Source organism: Podarcis liolepis (assembly GCF_965112155.1).
Source record: "Podarcis liolepis genome assembly, chromosome: 9".
Taxonomy (NCBI): Eukaryota; Metazoa; Chordata; class Lepidosauria; order Squamata; family Lacertidae; genus Podarcis; species Podarcis liolepis.
The window spans coordinates 12,959,189-12,974,410 of NC_139564.1; the positions used below are offsets into that span (position 1 = coordinate 12,959,189).

At 45.4% G+C, this 15,222-nt stretch overlaps 1 protein-coding gene across 1 annotated transcript in view; it reads right to left on the reverse strand.

Annotated features, from left to right (window-relative positions):
- The window catches only part of PRKG2 (protein kinase cGMP-dependent 2), a 72,594-nt gene that overhangs the window by 6,185 nt on the left and 51,187 nt on the right, over positions 1-15,222 (reverse strand). Inside the window, exons 10-16 of the mRNA XM_083458703.1 lie at positions 14,307-14,405; positions 11,055-11,205; positions 8,705-8,841; positions 8,343-8,432; positions 6,147-6,288; positions 3,997-4,160; positions 2,197-2,319 (exon numbers count right to left, since the gene is read on the reverse strand). Of these exons, the coding sequence (XP_083314829.1) occupies positions 2,197-2,319; positions 3,997-4,160; positions 6,147-6,288; positions 8,343-8,432; positions 8,705-8,841; positions 11,055-11,205; positions 14,307-14,405 (906 nt within the window). The remainder of the gene's footprint in view (positions 1-2,196; positions 2,320-3,996; positions 4,161-6,146; positions 6,289-8,342; positions 8,433-8,704; positions 8,842-11,054; positions 11,206-14,306; positions 14,406-15,222) is intronic.

The following is a 15,222-nucleotide window of genomic DNA, read 5'->3' on the forward strand; positions in this document are numbered from 1 at the left end:
GAAACAGGTTTAACAAATGTTGATAATGGATTATGGAGTCATGGCATTCACAGTATCAAAAGAATGACCCAGACTGGCCAGGAAAAGGCAATCAGCAAACATTAGCAGGGATCTTGACAGACAGAGGACAAGTCATACTCTCACAATTTCTAGTTATAGGTAGGTAGCCGTGTTGGTCTGCCGTAGTTGAAACAAAATAAAAAAAATCCTTCCAGTAGCACCTTAGAGACCAACTAAGTTTGTTATTGGTATGAGCTTTCGTGTGCATGCACAATTTTTCAGTTGGTGTCTAAGGTGCTACTGGAAGGATTTTGTTTATTTTGTTGTCAAATTTCTGTTGTAGACCGCCTCTTTCTGTGATGCTTGTATGATGCTTGTGGGTGGTCTTTGGCTAATGCACCCTTTCTCAACCTGTGGGTCCCCAAATGCTGGGGACCCACAGGTTGAGAACTGCTGGGCTAAGGGATTGGGCAATTCCTACAAGTCTTTAAAAGTTGTCACACACCTTTGTTCTGGGCTCCCTCGTCTCCTTGCATGGAGAGACTCTACTTGCAAACAGATCAATAGAGATCAGCAGCTTGCCTTGTTTTCTTTGTTGCCTCTGAAATATACTCTGAGTCGAGAGTGGATTTCATGCTCTTTATTCAGCTCACAGTGGTGAGGAGGAATGGAAGTTCTCCCAGAATGTCTGCTTTATATACATTATTTACACAATGGGCCCCACGTGATTGGCTAATTCCAGGATTCTCCTGTAGGCCAATCAGGTTGCGGATTCACTTCCACCTGGAGCTGGATTGGGTCGCTCCTGTGGACCAGACTGCTGCATTCTGGATCCTATTGTTCTAGGACCAATCAGGCTGCTGCATTCTGAATCCTATTGTTCTAGGACCAATCAGACTGCTGCATTCTGACTCCTATTGTTCTAGGACCAATCAGACTGCTGTATTTTGGATCCTATTAAACTCAGTACATAACAGCATCACTGTTTCATCTCTGACCAAGATGAAAGGGATATCTTTTCTCTTGATAGGGGAGGGGGACGAGGCTGTAAAAACTAAACCCTATTTTCCCCCCCACAACAGAAGAAATGATAAAAGCCAAAGGCGACGACTCATCCTTACTGCAAAGGGTGCAGCACCAATGCTCTGATCATTGCTACTCAAGGTATAGCAGAGTAGAAGCTTCTTGTACGCCGTGTGCCATATTAAAACCGCTGCAGGCTTGTAGTTAATTATAAGACAGGAGGCTAAGAGCATGAACAGATGGGGGGTTCCTTCAGGACACTGAGGTGCTGAGTCAATGAATCCAGTCTGCTTGAAGTGGGGCAAACAGAAGACCTGGAAGAGAGGTCCTGGATCAGGGTCCATGTGTCCTTCTGCAGCAACCTTGATCTTCCAGTTTGCCTGGTCTTCTGTCTCTTTCTCTGGTGACAGATGCCTGTCTCCAGGTGGTCTCCCATCTAGGTACAGCCAAGATCTGGGCTGGCTCAGCTTCAGCAAGGCCGTTGAATCACCTGCCTTTTTTTTTTTTTTTACTTCCATGTGCAATGGACTTGCAAGAATGGGATGTGTCCATCCCAAAGTCCCAAGAAGCAGGCCTCTGAAAACAAGGTAAAGGCCTCAGAACCTCAGCCTTCAAGGGGTGAATTGGCGGCAACTTCCAGTTCACGTCTTCGGTTTTATGTTGGTTGCCTAGCAACTTGCGAGGAAGATTTTAATGTGAGCAGGGAAGCCAAAATGCAGCTGATTAACACAGAAACAAGTGCAGCCTAATCTGAAGAGAAGAGTCGGGGAGACAGCAGGCCCCAGTGAGGCTTTGGGTCTGGGCAAAAGTTGCCTGAGCATAAATAGGCAGCCTGGCTATAGACTTTGATTGTGCATATCTACCTCCACTCAGAATGCCCAAAGTGGACATCAAGCAATTCCATGCAATACTTGAATGGAATTGCCCTGTAAAATAAATAATAAAGTATCTCACACCTGGTAAACATTAAGCAAATAATGCATTTTTTAAAAAACAAAAACTAAACACCCTCAGTAACATCCGAACATCTTAGCAGGATCTTTTTTGCTTCAAAAGAGAGAAAAGATAGGTTTTGGCTTAAGTTTAACAAGCTTTGATTTTTGGGCGCCTGGCAGAATGTAACACGGCTAAAGTATTCTTTTCACACCTTCGCGACAAAATTGCCCTCCTCACCTGCAGAGCCGCCGAATCAAATCTTCAGGCCGCTTTGTGATTATCCTGGGAAAATCCAGCCTTTCGACGCCTTTCAGAATCAAATTGTAGGTCATCATTTGATCGACCCCAGAAAATGGAGGACTAGAGTAAATGTCACAATTTTTAGAAATGCATTGGGCGTGGGGGGTGGGGGGAGAGAAGAAAAAGAAAAAAAATGCTCGAGTAAAAAGGAGTTAGTAATGACAAAAGAGAAATTCTATTTTAGGTACAGGTAAAATTCGCAGAAAGCTGTTTTATAGGAAGTCTCACTAATTGTCCTAGAGGCCCAGTATTGTCTACTTTGACTGGTAGCAGCAATCCAGGGTCTCTTCTACTGGGTTGGACTAGATGACCCTTGTAGTCCCTTCCAACTCTCTACAATTCTATGAATCTATGACCTGCTACCTGGTGCTTTTAAATGAAGATACTGGGGATTGAACCTGGGGGTTCTTGTTTGCAAAGCAGATGCTCTACCACTGAGCTATATTATTTCCTGTTTTATGCCCATGCAAATCTGAAGGAAGGAAGGAAGGAAGGAAGGAAGGAAGGAAGGAAGGAAGGAAGGAAGGAAGGGAGAAAGCTAGACCCCCTAACAGTTTGGCTACACTGAACCTTAAACAGAGATCATTCTGAAATATGAACGTATTATTACGGATTCGTGGGGGCCCTGCCTTCCCCTAGGTTTCTGGGTGCTGAGGTTTAACTAGTGTTTTGAGAATCGAGGTGAGCAGATAGGTGTCGGATTTAGTATAAAAATTCAGGCTAAGCTTCTGTTCCCGACCGGGGCATTGCGTGAGGGGGGGAGTTATTAAGAAGTGCAAAGAGAGATCCTTGAGTCTGGGCAAACAGGGGTTGCCAGGGTTACGGTGAGCGGTGACTGAGACAGAAGGGATTGGGCAAGGGGGTTTGTTGGAAGAAGATGGAGGAAGTAGCAGAGCACCATGTGGAGATGAAGGAGAAGAAGCCAATTGGCGAGTGGCCAATTGGTGGCCTTAGGGCTGATTTCAGTCCTCTGACAACTGGATCCCATCCTCTCTGAAATATACTCAGAGTCGCAAAGTGATTTCATGCTCTTTATTCAGCTCATAGTGGTGAGGAGGAATGAATGGAAGTCCCCTCACAGTATCTGCTTTATATACATTATTTACACAATGGGCTGCACATGATTGGCTAATTCCGGAATTCTACTGTAAGCTAATCAGGTTGTGGATTCACTTCTATCTGGAGCATGATTGGGTGGTTCCTGCCAACCAATCATACTGCTGCATTGTTCTAGGACCAATCAGACTGCTGCATTCTGAATCCTATTGTTCTAGGACCAATCAGACTGCTGCATTTTGGATCCTATTGTTCTAGGACCAATCAGACTGCTGCAGTTTGGATCCTATTCAACTCAGTACATACCACTCTCATTACATCCCCCCCACCAGGACAGGGGGCAAGACAGAAAGCAGGGGGTTCAAGAAAATGGGAGAGAGAAAGAGGGTGGCAGAAAGAGAAAAAAAGGACTGGCCCCTCCCACTTTTGGCTCTGTCCCCACCTACAAATGGCATCACCCCTGCCCACTGCTGGCATTTAGGCCCCCCTCCCCAATTATTTCTACAGAAGCAACTCTCAATTTTTTAAAAAAAGCTTCCTCGAACCCAGCTATAAAGTGTGGGCTCTACAATATGGACTCTCCCCATAATATAATAACCAAGCAAAACAACAGCAAATAACCTATTTGTGTAAAGAGTTCATAGAAGCAGTGATTCCTGAGGTAACTGACTTGGCACTTACTTTCCTGTCAGCAGCTCATACACTAGGATACCAAGAGACCAGAAGTCCACGCTGAAATCGTGTCCTTTATTCAGGATGACTTCAGGGGCAACGTACTCAGGAGTCCCGCAAAATGTCCAGGTCTTTTGTCCAGCTCCAATCTTCTTAGCGAACCCAAAATCAACCTCAGGGGGTGGAAGAGCAAATACTATCATCAGACAGTGAGGCATTTAGCTTTGGCTGTTCTCATTTGCAGCATCTAGCCCATGCTGGCTTTGTGCAACCCAGGGCATTTACAAGTGGGCTTTGGAAGGCCAAGGGAAGTAGGATGCCACTTTGGTTCTCAAACTTAATCCGTTCTGGAAGTCCGTTCCAAAACCAAAGCATTTCTAAAAACAAGGTGCACTTTCCCACAGAAAGTAATGCAAAATGGATTAATCCGTTCCAGACTTTTAAAAGCAACCTCTATAACAGCAATTGAACATGGATTTTACTATCTAATGAGACCACTGATCCATAAAATGAAAGCAATAAACAATGTACTGCGGTCACACAATCAATCAATCAATCAATCAATCAGTAGCTGAACTGGGTTCCACACAGTCACAAAAACAAAAGAGCCATAAAAACGCAAAATAAATAGCAAAAACAGACAGACCTCGGCGTAACACTCAAAACGGAAGCGTAACACTCAAAACGGAGCACATTCAGCTTCCAAAAAATGTTCGCAAACCAGAACACTTATATCACGGGAAATGGGGTTGCTTGTGTGTAAACCTCCAGCTGTTCCAAACTGCTTAGAAGTTGGTGGTGTCTTTCCCTGACTGAGCAGCCTAGGTGCTGCTGCTGCTCAGTCGCTGGACGAATCCGTGAGTGGGTGTTTCCTAAATTTCCTCCAACATAAAAGCTCCTTGACTGACACCCTTCGCCTCGCCTCTCTGCGCGTAACCCTTCTGTGCAGAGTGGGCGTGCCCAGAGGTGCCCCTCCACTCTCTTCACTACCTTCAGTGCCAGCATCTCGGAGCCTCTCCTCCGAGGTGCTTCCTCCCTCTTCCTTCTTCCTGGTGTCACCGGAACATTCTTCCCCAGATGACCTTCTCTCTCTACCCTTACTCGTTCCTTCTTCCGCAGAATCGGGAAGCACCGCCTCTCCCCTCTGCTCCGATGTCAGTTCCCTGACAACTTACTTCCGGGTTTGAAGTGTTTGGGTTCCAAGTTGTTTGAGTCCCAAGGCGTTTGAGAACCAAGGTACCACTGTACTTAAAATGGTGAAAGGATGGCGAAAGGTTGCTTTTCTCTTCCATCTGTTCTGCTCCCTCTGGCAGCTTGGTGCCTACACTGACTTCCAGAAAAGCCTTTTACTGCCCCAGCACATAGTTAAATTATGGAACTCGTTTCCACAGGAGGCAGTGACACTGGTCCTGCTAGCTAGGGATGATGGGAGTTGTAGTCCAGGCTGGAGACCCCACTTTGGGAAACCCTGGTCTACCCGAACCAGTAGCAGCTCTCCATGGTTTCGGTCAAAAGTCTTTCCCAGCCCAACTTGTAGACACCAGGGGTTGAATCTTGACCTTAGCATACATACTGAGCTATGGGCCTTCCATTATCCTATTTTCACCTTAGCATTTTGAGGGGGCATTTTGGTTCTTCTGCACACAGGTATGTCAAGAACCTATGAAGAGTCTGCGTGAAAATATGGATGCAATTCGTCAATCGGAAACTGGGTGGTTCATGGAAGGAGGGGAGTACAGGTGGCTTGCTGGTTTCCATCCTCACTCTACCTGAGTGGAGTGCAAGGAAGTTTCCTTTTTTTGTGAATGTTCCCTTTGACTTTGGGCTGGTAAACTATATTCCTCAGAGGCCCAGATCTGACCCAGGAGGCCTCCCACAATTGCTGACCTCAAGGATCATTCCTTCCGCTTAGACCATGCACACAATTTACAGGAAGATTCTTGTGAATTAAAATTGTAACCTGGGAGGAAGGGGGTGGAATCGACACACCCAGGGGAATAATATTCCTTCCTAACCCTCGGGTTGAGGGTGACAGAGGCTTCAAGGATTAAGTGCTCTTAAAAATTCCATTTAATGGGCATGGCACTGGATGAAAAGCAAGCTTCTCTCTGCAGTACAGTTATGGGCATTAAAGAAAAACAAACTAACCACAACCTCACCAGCTTTATATATCCTTGAGCGTCCAAAATTAAATTTTCGGGCTTCAAGTCCCTGTAGATCACACTGATGTAATGCAAATATTCGACAGCTTCCGTCACACATCCAACACAGAACTTTGTAGTGGTTTCATCAAAGCTCCCTCTGAAATAAAGCAAACATTTCCCATCTTTTTCACACTGGCTGTAGTTCCTCCATATCCCATGCAATCCTTGAGCTCCAGAAATCAAGATCCTCTCTCACACACACATTTTATTTGATACAAGGAGAGCTCTGTCTAAATAAGCAGGTCTGAGGCTGTAGTATATAGCCTGAGGGCTCCTACAGATTTCATTTTCATTGCACATTCATGATTATTTGTGCTCATGATGCTATTGTGGGGTGGTCATGCCCAAAACCACTTTCAGTACTATTCGTGTGTGCAAACATTTGGGGGCAGTCACACTGCTTCATTACCAGTCAGTTTGTATCGAAGAACTTCCTCCTGAAATTATTCAACTTCTTAATACCTCAGGTTAAGAACTTAATTCGTTCTGGAGGTCTGTTCTTAACCTGAAACTGTTCTTAACCTGAGGTACCACTTTAGCTAATGGGGCCTCCCACTGCCGCCGGAGCACGATTTCTGTTCTCATCCTGAAGTAAAGTTCTTAACCCAGGTACTAATTCTGGGTTAGCGGAGTCTGTAACCTGAAGCGTATGTAACCCGAGGTACCACTGTATTAATCTCCTTCATTGGAGATTTTTAAGCCGAGGTTGAATGGCCATCTGTCAAGGATTCATTAGTTGAGATTCCTGCATTGGACTAAATGATCCTGGAAGTCCCTTCAAACTCTGATTTTATGATTCTCCTACTTTGGTTACCCTTTAGCCCCTCTGGACGGCAATAATGTGCTAGCACTGGGGAAGCACTCAAGCAGCACAAATTCACCACTAACGCATTAATATTGTATCAAGAACTTGTACAATGCACCTGCAACAAAACACAGGTCTGGAGGGGCCCTTATTGCAAGTTTATGAAACCTTTTAGTAATTTCGAAACCCCTTGTCTAGAGACCATGCGAGAAACTTCCCCACGGGTAGTGTGGTGTAGTGGTTAGAGGGTTGGACTAGAACAGGGGTCTGCAACCTTTAAGACAAAAAGAGCCACTTGGACCCGTTTCCGAAGGGGGGAAAAACTGGGAGCCGCAAAACTCGTCATTATAAAAATAACTTTTTTGCCACTTTTTTATTATTTCTTTGTTTGACCCCTCAGAATTACTCCTCCTCATAGAAATAAACGTTAAATTAACAAGTTACCTTTTTGTGTGTGTGTGTGTGTGTTCTTCACTCCCCTTCAAAACAGTGACCAGCGTACATGCGCCCTTTCAATGCAGCGACCAGCGTACATGCCCCTTACAATGTAGCGGGCGGGCGGGAAGGTGATGTCGGGACGGTGCGTGACTAATGCACGCACCGCCCCCGTGCGACGTCACAGCCAGTACAGCGCCCGCCACAGTGGGGAGTGTCGGGGCGCACAATGCGCCTCCTCCCCTCACTAGTATCCGCCCCGGAGCTGCGGCAAAGGTGTAAAAGAGCCACATGCGGCTCCGGAGCCGCGGGTTGCAGACCCCTGCACTAGGACCTGGAAGACCAGGGTTCAAATGGCCATGAAGCTCACTGGGTGACGTTGGGCCAGTCACTCGCTTTCGGCCTAACCTACCTCACAGGGTTGTTGTGAGGAAAAAATGGGGAGGAGGGAAACTATGTTCGCCAGCTCCTTGGAGGAAAGGTTAATAATAATAATAATAATAATAATAATAATAATAATAATAAGCCACCCATTTGTCTGGGTGGCTCCCAACAAAATACAATAAAATTCCAACCATTAAAAACTTCCCTTGAGATGTCTTCTAAAAGTCAAATAGTTGTCAATCTGTTTGACATCTGATGGGAGGGCATTCCACAAGGTGGGATACAAATGTAATAATAATAAAATAATAATAAAATAAAATAATAATAAAAAAGATAACTCACATTGCCCTGTTAAGTTTCTAAAAACCTGTATTCTGTACAGAGCCCCACTGAGCATGGATCTTAAGGCATGCTTCTTTCTTTCTTTCTTTCTTTCTTTCTTTCTTTCTTTCTTTCTTTCTTTCTAAATTGTTTTTTTTAAAGTTATTCTTCAGGTAGAAAACAAAAAAAAAATGATTAATTATTACCTGTCTCTTAGGATACTCCACAGCTCACCACCAAGACAGGCTTCCAAGAGCATGTAAACGTATTTGTTGTCTTTGAAAGTGCGGTACAATCTGAAGGGAATTGGGGGGAAATCAATCAGTCAATTAAAATTATTTGTAGGCTATCCTTTATGAGCAAAACTCACCCAGGACGATTTACACAATAACAAATTTGTTTATTAAAAATACAATTTCCAGTGGAAAATAATAATACAATGCAAAACCTCCCATAAAACGCAAGCATCTGAGCAAGCTGGAAAATTATTAAGCTAAAGCATACCTAGGCTGTGTCATTTTCTATAACAGTGGTTAAAGCTGAATAGAAAACAGAGAAAGCAATTTACTTCACAATGAAGGGAGAGCAGGCTTCTTCTAGAATTTTCTTTTCGGAGTGAATGTGCTCCTGCTGTTTGGTATCCACTATGTGTTTCTTCTTGATACATTTCATGGCAAATGCTATGTTCTCGTTCTTCACTTTCACCTGAGTTGACATTAGGGGGGAAAAACAGTTTAAAGGGGCTACACAATCAGTGGCGTAGCGTGGGGGGGTACAGGGGGGGCCGGCCGCACCGGGCGCAACATCTGGGTGTTAGGGTTAGGGGGCGCAAATCCACAGGTTAGGGGGCACAAATCCACGGGTTAGGGGGCGCAAATTACTTGCCCTGCCCCGGGTGCTGACAACCCACGCTACGCCACTGTACACAATCATAAGCTCCCACCCTCCCCTGGTCCCTCAATTTTTTGCAGAGTAGACAGAACAGAATGATAAGTGCTGGCCATAATGGAAATTATGTTGATAGGAAAGGGGTTCTCGTCCATATATGTTATAACCCTACAATTAACAAGAATTTTGGAGAAAAATGCCCTTCAATATGATCAGTTTTGTCTAAGACAGCGGTGTCCAAACTTTTTTCAAAGAGGGCCAGATTTGATGAAGTGAAGGGCCATGGGGGCCGACCTTTAGGACTGATGTTGTTGAGGATTTTTTAGGATTTTACCCCAGGAAATAAACTGCCACAGGGGCCGGATTAAACCAATTGGCTCGCCGGATTACGCCCCCGAAACAGACTTTGGACATGCCTATGTGATGTTACCATATGAGAGTGCTGGAGGTGAAATGGTTAAACAAATTACCCAATCAGAACCCAGGGAGGTGGAGCCAGAGGGACTATAAAACCAGCTCTGGGAGGGGCAAAGGGGGAGTTCGTTGGGAGTTGGGTGGTTGGTCGGAGTGGGAGTGAATTGGGATAGAGTTTGTGGGTAGGTTGAGTTAGTGTAGCAAAATAGGCTGAGTCAGGAACAGTTAGGGGCTAGGAAGACAAGTCAATATCTGAGAGGTGGTTTAGTGAGGGAGAGCAGGTAGAGGAAGTTATAGGTCAGGATAGGCACCCCATGATTGTAATTGACTGATACTGTTTATGAAACCACACGCTTGTTAAACTGCAATAAATAAACAGAAGTTTATGTTCCAATTTAACCCTGACTGGACTCAGTATTGTACCAGGTAGGGCCTGGGTGGTCGCAGCGAGAAATAATGTGGTGGCACAGGGATCAATAGACGGTGAAACGTCCGGGGACCCTGTGTGATTGCCACAGCCTGCTCTAAGATATTCGGGGGGGGGAGGGCTATAGGATCAAGCATCCACAGAATATGAAGCTATGGAAAGCCACTAGACCTGAGGATTTAACACGTGAGAATTACAACAAAGTGTGGCAATATGACGTGCTGCCATTCAAGATTCCAGCCGGTCAATTCCACTCCTTACTTTCCTTTTCTTTTCAGCATTCTATTGGCCATTGAGCACGCTCAGTCCTCATTGGGTAGTTTGCTCTCTCCCCCGCCCCCAATCACTTAGGATTTTATTCATAAAGGTTTTTATCATTCTGGAATCCCTATTCCCACACTGCTGGTATCTCCCTCTTGTGCAATGGCAATCGCAACCCGAACATTAGAAACAGGTGGGGGGGGTGATTGATTGGTTTGGCCCAATTAACTGCAATGAGTCTTAGCCTGTTTATATATTTGGAGGAATCCGCCAGCCAGCCAACTGCTGCCCCCTCCCCAGCATTGGCAGCTTGTGAGATGTGCCGATTGCCAGTGTAATGGAAGGTAGCTGTTAGGGAGAATGAGAGAGGAGCTACCGTTTCTCGCAAGTGCTCAATGACACATGCAGGCGCACCAAGCTCCAGCCAAAGCCCTGCAATGCTGCCATCACGACGCACCCGCCACAATGCCCGCAGTGTGGCCATAGGTGAAGAGGCTGGAGGGCAGGTGGTGAGTCAGCAAGCGGGCAGCAAGGCTTCGGATTGGCTGGCTGCTGGCACCAATCAAAGCCCAGCTCCCTTCCTCCGTGGGGCGGGGAGAAGCCAGGAGGAAGGAGGGAGGAGGCGCCGCTGCGGTGTGTGTGTGGGAAATGGCGCCCAAAAAATTAGCAAAGAAAAAATGGCGCAGCCCGAATGATCACGCCGATCCAAGCAGCGATTCCAGGACCGTCCGCAGGCCAGATCCAGAGGGCAATTGGGCCTGATCCGGCCCGCGGACCTTAGGTTACGAACCCCTGCGCTAGAGAATGCACTTGAAAATATGGGAATCCTGAGGCCCTAGGAAATGCAAGATCATCCACGCTGGCGCGGGTACAGCAAAACATTCAGATCAGAAGCGGCAGTCAAAACATTTAAAAGGCAAATTCTTACAAGTTCCACTCTTCCGAATCCACCAACACCCAGGGTGGCAACAATTTCCAGGTTCTGAAACGGGCAGGAGGAAGGAAACTGGGTTACTTTTTCTTTCAGCTGTATCATCTCCAAAGAGACGTCGCTGGGTAGCTGCTCCAAGGAAGAAACTCTGCATTAAAAAGAAATAAAACACCCCCTTCAGTTCAATCTCGCTGAGCGCGCAACCGAGAATTGCTGCGGTGGTCTGATAATGTTTTTTGAAAAATGTTTTCGACGTTCCCCCACGTCTTTCAAAGGTATCTTTCCTCAAGCACCTGGAGCAATGAGCTCACAGATGGCCCTTTTCTGACTGAGCTGGCAGAGGAAAAGAACCCCCAAATTCATTTAAATTATTTTGTTTTTGCAAGCTCAGTTTCAAGACCTTTTCGTAGCTCACTGAAGTTTTAAGAAGAAACCACCAGTGTGGATAGGACGGATGGCTTCTTCCTGGCTCAGAGGAAAGGCGTTGTGTGTTATTTGTCCTGGATAAGTCATCAAAGTAACGATGGCAGGTGTGTCTCAAGAGGAGAAGACTTCCTAAGAACATCTTGCAGCATTTTTGGTGTCCTTGAATTAGAATGTCTTTAGCATGTAAAAGGAGAAAAGAATTCCATGTCTTCTTACAGGAGAAAAGTTAGCATAAATAATAGGAAAATAGTGTTGTTGTTTTTTAAAGGAAGATTTGATCAGGAACAGAATGCGATCTTTTTCTAATGAAGTTTTGAGAGTTCCCCTCCACATGTCAAAAATACATGCAGATGAATTCCAGCTGTCACCTGCTGTTCTGCTGAAAGTCTCTTTTTAGTGGCAGCATTTCATGAGGCATTAAATATTGATTGCAATCTCTCTGTTTGGGTACCTCGGGTCTGAAATGGCATTTTGTTTGATGAACAGCCATCTGCTTTTATTGCATCTCTCAGTGGCCTTTTGTAGGTTTGTTGTAATGAAGTGAGGGCTAAATAATTTCTCGTCAGAATGCCAATGGTAATTCCTTCAACTTAGCACTGATTCCTGTTCTGCATTAATGGTCTTTTGGATAATCCATTAAAACTGATCAAAATGAAAACGATACTGAGACTGCCTAATATTGCTGTGACGGGTGCCTGTGTTTCCATGGTTCTGATTGGCACTAAAAGGAAAAAATACAGTGCTAGTAGCAGATAGAGTCCATTTGAAGCCACCATCCTTTACAATTAATGCACCCCACATCAGTTTTTACTTAAGGTGACATTATGTCTGCAGTGATGGTGCACATATAGTGATGCTATAAAGCAAACTGTTGTTCCCAGGCTAAGTCAGTTTGGACCAGGGCTGGAATGGCAAAAATTGCATGCTGCCCGGGTTAAGATTGCATGCAGGTAGGAATTTCTGAGAAAAAATTAAACAGCTGTACTTAAGAGCTTCCTACTATCATTTATGAGAATGGCAAAGTGGAAAGCATACATGCAAAGAACTGAATGCAAAACTAAAAAAGAAAAATTAGGGGAAGGTTCTGGATTGTGGCCAGTGCATTGGAATCCCCCTGCTCCATTGCGCAGTGACACTCACAGTGGTGCCATATGTTATGGTAACACAGCCAAAATACTAAAAAAAAACACAACAAAAAACAAAAAGCATAGATGGACTGGAAGATATCATCGCTGAGCAGCTCTGCTGGAAAACAACAAAATGCTTCTATGCTGTGATCTTATGTTGCTCTTGTTGTTGTTGTTTAGTCGTGTCCGACTCTTCATGACCCCATGGACCAGAGCACGCCAGGCACTCCTGTCTTCCACTGCCTCCGGCAGTTTGGTCAAACTCATGCTGGTAGCTTCGAGAACACTATCCAACCATCTCGTCCTCTATCAACCGCTACTCCTTATGCCCTCCATCTTTCCCAACATCAGGGTCTTTTCCAGGGAGTCTTCTCTTCTCACGAGGTGGCCAAAGTATTGGAGCCTCAGCTTCACAATCTGTCCTTCCAGTGAGCACTCAGGGCTGATTTCCTTCAGAATGGATAGGTTTGATCTTCTTGCAGTCCATGGGAATCTCAAGAGTCTCCTCCAGCACCATAATTCAAAAGCATCAATTCTTCGGCGATCTTTATGGTCCAGCTCTCACTTCCATACATCACTATTGGGAAAACCATAGCTTTAACTACATGGACCTTTGTTGGCAAGGTGATGATATTCTGCTCTGGTCAGACCTCACCTGGAGTACTGTGTCCAGTTCTGGGCACCACAATTCAAGAAGGACACTGACAAACTGGAACGTGTCCAGAGGAGGGCAACCAAAATGGTCAAAGGCCTGGAAACAATGCCTTATGAGGAACGGCTAAGGGAGCTGGGCATGTTTAGCCTGGAGAAGAGGAGGTTAAGGGGTGATATGATAGCCATGTTCAAATATATAAAAGGATGTCACATAGAGGAGGGAGAAAGGTTGTTTTCTGCTGCTCCAGAGAAGCGGACACGGAGCAATGGATCCAAACTACAAGAAAGAAGATTCCACCTAAACATTAGGAAGAACTTCCTGACAGTAAGAGCTGTTCGACAGTGGAATTTGCTGCCAAGGAGTGTGGTGGAGTCTCCTACTTTGGAGGTCTTTAAGCAGAGGCTTGACAACCATATGTCAGGAGTGCTCTGATGGTGTTTCCTGCTTGGCAGGGGGTTGGACTCGATGGCCCTTGTGGTCTCTTCCAACTCTATGATTCTATGATTCTATGATTCTATGTCTCTGCTTTTTAAGATGCTGTCTAGGTTTGTCACTGCTTTTCTCCCAAGAGGCAGGCATCTTTTAATTTCGTGACTGCTGTCACCATCTGCAGTGATCATGGAGCCCAAGAAAGTAAAATCTCTCACTGCCTCCTTTTCTTCCCCTTCTATTTGCCAGGAGGTGATGGGACCAGTGGCCATGATCTTCATTTTTTTTTTTTTGATGTTGAACTTTAGACCATATTTTGTGCTCTCCTCTTTCACCCTAAATCTGAGATGCTGCAAGAATTTTCAAGGTCTCAGTTAGCTTGTGGATTTGTGGGACTTGAAAGTGGCTGGAAAATGCTGAACGAAAGTAAATAAATAAACAGACAAAAAACACAGCAACTTGGGTCACCCATGAGTCCAAAATCGGAGGCGCTGCAGTCTGTATGCCCTTTTAGCAGGTCTGCTGTCGTAATGTAGATATGTGCCACCAACCCTACAGAGTGTTGAAGAGGTTACTTTCCATGCAGTTTCAAGGATCAGCTGCAAGACTTACTGAGCTTGTCTTTTTTCATCGTCCCGAGCCAGGGTAGCCACATAGCCCGCAAGGTATGCCTGGAGTTCTTCAAAAGTCCCAACTGTTTGATTGAAGGTTCTGCAGAACAAAAGGAGTGAACCAACATGGAAGATCATTGCTAGGAGCGACGAGAACACATTTTCGTCAGTTTGTTTCCCCCCCCATTAAATATACCACAGAATTATCTTTGATTTCTACTTAGATCTCGTTAGCCAGACATATGGTAATGAATAAAAACACCCAGAGATAATTGCTGTGTTTGAACGGAACAGCTTCAATGGGCAAACACTGCATGAGGCCAAAATACAAGCAGGCACTGAAAAACCTGGTTGTCATATTGATGCATATGCTGTTATGGGGGATGACATTGTCTTGTTGTGCTGTATATGTGATAAAGGGGAGCCACATTGGGGTCAAGGCATCCTCCTTTGCTTGTCCCCGTGCTAGTTTAAGTTTGTTGGTTGAATGTTCTAGTAAGGCAGTTTCCCATACATTTTGGTACCAGCAGTCTATGTTCACTCCTGATAGGACCTTCCAGAGTCTAGTTGTAATGTGTTAGGAACTGGGCAGAGGAGAAATGGTGGAGACCGCCTCCCCATCCAGACTCTTCCAGGGAGGAGGAAGAGGAAGGCAGTATAGATTTACAACAGGGGTTTGAGGGAGGTCACGGCTCAGAGGCAGATGAGGGCAAAAGTTGGGAAATTGTGGGCGAGTCAGAACAGCTGGCTGACATGTTGTCACTAGAAGCATTCCAGACCCACCATCTCCCAGAACCCGGCGGGCCTTAAAAGTAGGAGAGCAAAGAGCTCGAAGACAGAGGGCACTTAGCGGTACCCATAGAGGAGGTGATGATGATGATGAATGAGGAAGTGGGAGAGACGGGAGGGTGGAGATT